At 36.1% G+C, this 7,148-nt stretch overlaps 1 protein-coding gene across 2 annotated transcripts in view; it reads right to left on the bottom strand.

Moving 5' to 3' along the window:
* Positions 1-345: 345 nt before the first annotated feature.
* st6galnac3 (ST6 (alpha-N-acetyl-neuraminyl-2,3-beta-galactosyl-1,3)-N-acetylgalactosaminide alpha-2,6-sialyltransferase 3) overlaps positions 346-7,148 on the bottom strand; it is a 120,396-nt gene continuing 113,593 nt past the window's right edge. For both annotated transcript variants that reach the window (XM_016478122.1, XM_016478123.1), the window contains exons 4-5: positions 5,751-5,858; positions 346-931 (exon numbers count right to left, since the gene is read on the bottom strand). In XM_016478122.1, coding sequence (XP_016333608.1) covers positions 742-931; positions 5,751-5,858 — 298 coding nt within the window. In that variant the 3' untranslated portion in view covers positions 346-741. The remainder of the gene's footprint in view (positions 932-5,750; positions 5,859-7,148) is intronic.

Raw genomic sequence — 7,148 nt, 5'->3', positions numbered from 1 at the left:
ATGCTTCAGATAAATTATTATAATGTTTAAGTATCATTATTCCTTGGGTTTATGTAGGGTAAAAAATTCCTGTACTTTACTTCTTTGCATTAATCCTTTTAAATCTAAGGGGCTACAATGGATGTTTAGTTTATAAGTTTATAATCGTTTATAAGTGAAAAAAGCAGTCTAAAATAGGGTAGTTCAACTTGTAAAAAAAACTCTCTAAATTTTGCACATTTTTTCATTCCACTTTCTTTGTGTTTTTTAAATGCAAAAATGCGAGCCCCATTTGAGAGCAAATATATAAATAAAAATGTACAGAAAATATCATCAAAAAGCTGAAAAATATTGAAATATAACTTTATAAATAATTTGGTATATCGGCCAGCCCTAAAGTGAGCCCCTTTAAGGTAATGAAAGCTAAAGCAAGGATGTGACGTTCTTTGTAGATCTTTTCTGCAATATGTGTGCCTCTGGAAAACATACACTACTTGATTATCCAGATGTGAATAAAATGAGAACATGCAAAATCCACTATTTGATCACACCAGGATCAACACGAGTTTCATTAGAAACCTCTCCTCATGGTCACGATGGGATACTAACTTCACTCTTGACAACTGCCATTTGAAATCGCATTTGGAATGATTCGTTTAGCCATTGAATGGCATGTTTTGTGAGTATTACTTTACAATGCAGGAGGGACGAGCCAACAGAGCTGTTGTATCAAGGGATATTCTGAACGAATGGGAGTCTTGGTCATGACAGCTGCCACTCCGGGCTGAAAAACTTGATGGGGTGTGTCTTAGCCCACTTTGCAAAAACAGCCTTCTCTGTGATGAACCGGTGGCCACCATAAGGGGCGCTCTCGTGCAAGAGGTATTCGGCACATTCGTCACGACTTCCTGCTTCATAGTAGTGGTACGGCACCTTCCTGTAGCCTTCTGATCTAAAATTTAAAAATAAATAAATGTTACTTTATTCCATCACAATAAATCATACTATAAGGTGCCATTTTCAGTACAGTTTAAAAGGTATTTGCAATTTATTTCATTTCCGCATCACATATTTCTGAGTGAAACCAAAAGAAAAAAACACTGGAAAACAGAAAAACAAGGATGTTTTTTCCTCGGTAATGCACTGATGAATTGTGCACAATAAAGACCAGGAAGCCTGCAGCAGTTTTGATGTTGTTGGAGCTTTAACCCATTGCTACTTTTTATTCAAAGACTGAGTGCTCTGAGTCCGTAAGGAGCATTCCTGTGGAGAAATGGAAGCTCAGAAGGCATTTTTCCCCCCTCACAAATAGATTCAATTTTTCTCTCCCAGTAGCACCTGTTGAATTTTAATTACAAGAGATCCAGCGAGGTCAATTGCAACAACAGCTCAGAACATTATGCTAAAATAGATACTTCCCAGCTGAACTGCCTTTCATCAAAATGACTTTGTTGTAGCCACTCTTTTCTCATTTGCCAGTCTTTACAGGTGACTGGGGGTTGCTGTGAAATGAAAATTGCTCATTGTTTTGAAAGGGAGAGCGGAATGAATAAATGGCTGTGAAAACAGATTATAATAGCTACTTTACAAACACGCTAATCACAGCATTGCATGCATTGCTTACGTCTATCTGCAGCAGGGGGGGCATGAGGTTGTTAAGGACACTATCATTAAAATGGAACCATGGTGTGAGATTCATGGTAAAGGGATTTATATGCTGCCAGTAAACCATTAAAACAGTGTCAGGAGACATGCATAGAAAATCAGACAACAAACTGACTACTTTGGCATTTTTTGGCAACAATTTATTGCAGTAATGATGAAAGAGCCCAAAAGAGTTTTTTTTTTGTTTTTTTAGAAAATTATTTTTAAAGGGGTCATATGATGCAATTTCAAGTTTTCCTTTCTCTTTGGAGTGTTACAAGCTATTCGTGAATAGATAAGATCCCTAAAGTTGCAAAGACTAAAGTCTCAAACCCAAAGAGATATTCTTTATAAAAGTCAAGACTCGTCCACGTCCTCCTAAAGATTTGCATAACACCGCCCAAATGTTCACGCAAAGAAAGAAGGCGTAACTTTGATTCTCTCTGTAGTATTGTTGTTGCCTCTGCCACCATGTCGTGGAGACGCTGCGTTTCGTTGTGAAAGCGAAAATACTTTGTTTGGCCTTCTAAGAGAGGACACAACTAGAAATCAGTGGTTAAGTTGTATTTACAACACTGTTCCAGAACAGTTCAACCCAAATATTCAGATGTGTGCAACACATTTTACAGAGGACTTTTTCCTGAATTCAGACCGATGAGCTTTGTAAAAATCGACGCGTTTCAGAAAGGCGGGGCATAGAGGAGAAACAATAATGTACAGTATGTGGAAAATAATGTGTTTTTTGAACCTTAAACCACATAGAAACATTGCATTACACCAAATACACAAAATAATGTTCTTTTCAGCAATGTCATATGACCCCTTTAAATTAAAACAAGATATTTTACTTTCCTCATTAAAAAAATACTAGTAAATAAATCAATAATACTATTGAAAAGAGTGTTTCAGATATAATCAGCTAAATACTAGCCACATGACCAACTGAATACTTGTTGCTTAACTCCACATTAAAATATAATTTCACTTAAATCAATATTTAATCTTCATTGATCTTAATACTGTTAATTTAATTATTCTAGAAAAAATGTATCTTACACCATGGTCTATCTAAATATTTGATTCTGATTGTGAGTTAAAATGTAGATAAAATAACTATGGAAATTAGCCAAATTAACAGTTATTTTTACACATTCAGTATGGTCAGTGGTGGACAGTAATGAAGGTTGTGGCCCCTAAATATTTTAGGCTGTAAGGACCTTTGAAATTATATGTATATGTACTGAAGTAATATGGATATGTAATGTGGTCAAGACCTGCCTGGAACAACTTTAGCCATATGAAAATAATTACACACCTTAGAACATTCCTTCAACTAATCAGATTCAAGCATTCAACAGCCCCGTAGTATAAAATTGTTAAATGCACACCTAGATATGGATTATGCCTTACATGGCTATAGAGTATTTCTACAATGACAAGGTAACTGAAAACAGTTGGTTTTGTGTTTTTGGTGCTACATCCACACCACTAGGTGTCAGTATTAGTTATTACATATCGGTAAACAAACAAATGCTGCTTTCAAAATTGCCTACACTCTGAGTAGGCACTTTGTTTGAATAAGTAATTACTTCGTGACTTTGTTAAAAAAAGTACCTTCTATATACAGTTGAGGTAAAAAGTTTACATCCCCCTTTCAAAATCTGCAAAATGTTAATTATTTTACCAAAATAAGAGGGATCATACAAAATGCATGTTATTGTTTATTTAGTACTGACCTGAATAAGATATTACACATAAAAGATGTTTACATATAGTCCACAAGAGAAAATAACTTATAAAAATGACTCCATTCAAAAGTTTACATCCTGATCATGATTCTTAAAGGTGCCATAGAATGCATTGATACAATATTTTAAATTGTTCTCTGATATCTACACATAGAAGGTATGTGGCTTAGGTAAGGGCAAAAAATCTCCAGAAACGGTTTTACATGTCCATTTACAACCCCAGGATTTGTCCCTAGAATGAAATGGTCTGTTTTTACCTTATTTGGAAGGGTCATGAATAATAATGTTGAGCTCTTCTCTGATTGGTACTTACCACACATTTTACAAGATCAGATGCTTGTCAGTGGTGCTCAGGATCTGTAAATCATTCGCCATCATCCTCAGTCATCTCTCCTTACTCTGTTTATGTGGTAAGTGAAATCTTATGTACTGTGATGTAACAGGCTACCGCTAGCAAGCAGCTAACATGTCACTTTAGTGGCTCGCGTTATTTTATTAGAACACGTTATTTGTTTTCCGTGCCTTTCTTAATACAGAAACCAACCCATCCCTGCACATCACATCCCATGCACAGCCTGGAACATAACATTTATTTCCATGATCTGCCATTTTCGCTATTATCCTCGCTTGTTTCTTCACAATACCTGCAGAATATAGAACATGGGCGGGTATATGCAAATGTTGGGGGCGTAACTATTAGTGATACCGACTGTAACGTCACAGTCGGTGTTATGTTCTGATTCGCCTGTTTTCAGTGGTCTTTTGCATGCACGAGATTTACATAAAAAGGAGGAAACAATGGTGTTTGAGGCTCACGGTATGTCATTTCCATGTACAGAACTGTTATTATGCAACTATTCCAAGGTAAATACAGTTTTCCACTCTATGGCACCTTTAATACTGTGCTGTTACCTGAATGATCCACAGCTGTGCTTTTTTTTTAGTGATAGTTGTTCACGAGTCCCTTGTTTGTCCTGAACAGTTAAACTGCTGTTCTTCAGAAAAATCCCTCAGGTCTCACACATTCTTTTCCAGCATTTTTGTGTATTTGAACCCTTTCCAACAATGACTTTATGATTTTGAGATCCATCTTTTCACGCTGAGGACAACTGAGGGACTCATATGTAACTATTACAGAAGGGTCAAACGTTTACTGATGCTCCAGAAGGAAAAAACATGCATTAAGAGCTGGGGAGTGAAAGCTTTTGAACAGAATGGAGACGTGTAAATTTTTTTAAAATTTTGCCTAAATATAATATTTTTTCATTTAGTACTGCCCTTCAGAGGCTATACAGAAGATAGTTTCCCATAAGTGATAGATGTTTCCCAGAAGACAAAATAAATTACATTTACTCTGATCTTCAAATTCAAAAAGTTTACACATATACATACTACATTCGCCATGGTGTCATTGTCACGTGACCTACAGTAACAGTTGCGTCACTTCACTCTCATTCACAAATTCTCTCCTGTGGCTGTTTTTTAGACCTTTAGTTTATTCAACCTGGTTTTCCTGTGTTATGTTCCTGTTTTCTTTGTTCCCGATTCTCATTTGTTGCCATGGACGCTAATTATTTTATACACCTGTTTATAATATATTTATTATAAATATACACCTGTTTCTTGATTTACCTCTTGCTGTCATCCGCATCAAATGTACAATTTAGAACTGAACCAGAAGTAGTAGGTCATCTACGAAGTACTTCAGCTAATGTTTTATGAATACTGTGAATCCAGACATACTACTCTTTTCACATACTTTTTTTTACATACTATATAGTATGCGGTTTTGGATGCAGCCAAAAACCACTCCTTATGTTTAATTTCGTAGCCTGTGGCCTCGGAAGGTCACATTTGTTGGCTGCGTACTTCATCCATGTACGTCATTTCAGAAAAGTAATTATTGTAAAACAAACTGTTCATTTTGAGGCATACATTATTGTAATTTCTTTCTTACTTTGGAATGTAATGGTTACATTTCCAAAATGAGACAGCTTCAATGACGTATGCGACCGACAAATGCAACCTCCGGAGGACGCAGCCTTCAAAACGAGATGCTACTGAGTGCACCTTCAAATTAATGAACCAAATATAAAAGAAATCACTAAATGAAACTGATTATAGTGCTATTCCTATCATGCAGCAAATCATACCGCTATTGATACAATGCATGGTCTTAAAATGATAACTAGTGAAGAATTTTGAAGCAAAGATATTTGCGTCTATGTCTGTATTATGGCAGGGTAGACATGTTCCACAATGTTTAAAAGAAGCCCACAGCACTGCTCTGTATCAGCTCGGCTGTCCTTTTTCACTCTGGAACCAGGTGAAGCTTCTTTAAAGCCCATTGTCAAGTGATAGATTGCATGTCAGTCTTACTTGCAGTACGTGTCATTGATCATGCCGTAGACTCGGATCTCCTTGCACATGTCCATGGCCAGAATGAGTGTGAACCAACCGGTGCTGAGATACGACCCCGACTGAATCCTGCCAACATAAAATCATCATGTCATTTCAACACGCATTTGAGTGATCTACATTCAAATGATCTACAATATAGCTCCCAAAATACTGTAATATCTCTTTCAAAAGAAAAATAAAGCACCTGTGTGAAGAACATAAACCAAGTGAACCTTATAGTGAGGACTAACAACATAGAAGCTGCTGTATACAGAACAAAAGCATCTCTCTTCACAGGTAAGAAATAATTAGTTTGTGTGAAATTCTCAAAATCAGAAATAAGCTGAAGTACCATCACACTTAAAGTGCACATGTCCTCCCTCGACTTGTATAAAAGCACCTCTACAGACTCAGCACCTCCATCACACAGTCTTGATGCCTATATTCTCTGCAACTCTCCCCCGCAGGGCTCAGGAAAATGGTCAATCATCAAGACATATTAGAGCACGTGGCCATTTAGAGAAGCTATTGGCACCTGTGGAAAAATCCATTTCCCAGGCGCTTTGTAAAGAACACCGATTTCATCAGAAAGAGCCAACCTGCTTTCAAAGTACAGGCATTAATTCCCAGCCATCAACCCTCCTCTGCTCTGTGCAGCTTTAAATTGCCATTCATACAGTTTCTGAGTCAATGCTCAACAGAACACAACACCCCTTAATGACGGCTTCTCTGGTAGCTGGAAAAACCTAAAGGGATAAAATTCAGTCATTATTTGCTTCAAACCCATATGCTGTTATTTTTTGTGTGGTGCACAAAAGGAGAAATTTTAAAGAATGTTCATGCATCTTTTGAAAACCTCAAGCAAATTCAATAAAGGAAAACATCACAAAAATAGTGCATACAACCTCTGTGCTATTTTCCATGTATTCAGAAGCAATGAAATAGCTTTGTGTGATGAACAGGCCAAAGTTTAAAGGAATACTTCACCCATAAATGAAAATATGCTGTTCATTTACTTTTTTGGGGCTTTTTTTCTTCAAGAAAACAGTAAAGAAGACTTTTAGTTGAAACCATGGTCCATGGTGATTTATAAATGCAAGTCAGCGGTTACCAGCACTTGAGAGTAGAAAATGTCATATCACGATTATAGTGACCAAAGTTATCACAGTTATCAATACTATCACGGTTTTGTTAAAATTAGATGAAAATGTTCAAAAAGAACTGATACACAAACTGAAAACATTTCAATAAGTTTAATATTTGAAAATCAACAAACAACAAATACAATTAGCAGCTATATGCACTTTTTTTTAGCATAAACATTAAATTAACATTAACATGAAGCCCTAATAATAATAATAATAATAATAATAATAA

Source organism: Sinocyclocheilus anshuiensis, unplaced genomic scaffold (genome assembly GCF_001515605.1).
Source record: "Sinocyclocheilus anshuiensis isolate Anshui unplaced genomic scaffold, SAMN03320099.WGS_v1.1 scaffold436, whole genome shotgun sequence".
In the NCBI taxonomy this organism is placed as follows: Eukaryota; Metazoa; Chordata; class Actinopteri; order Cypriniformes; family Cyprinidae; genus Sinocyclocheilus; species Sinocyclocheilus anshuiensis.
This window is presented reverse-complemented; position numbering and strand designations above follow the sequence as displayed.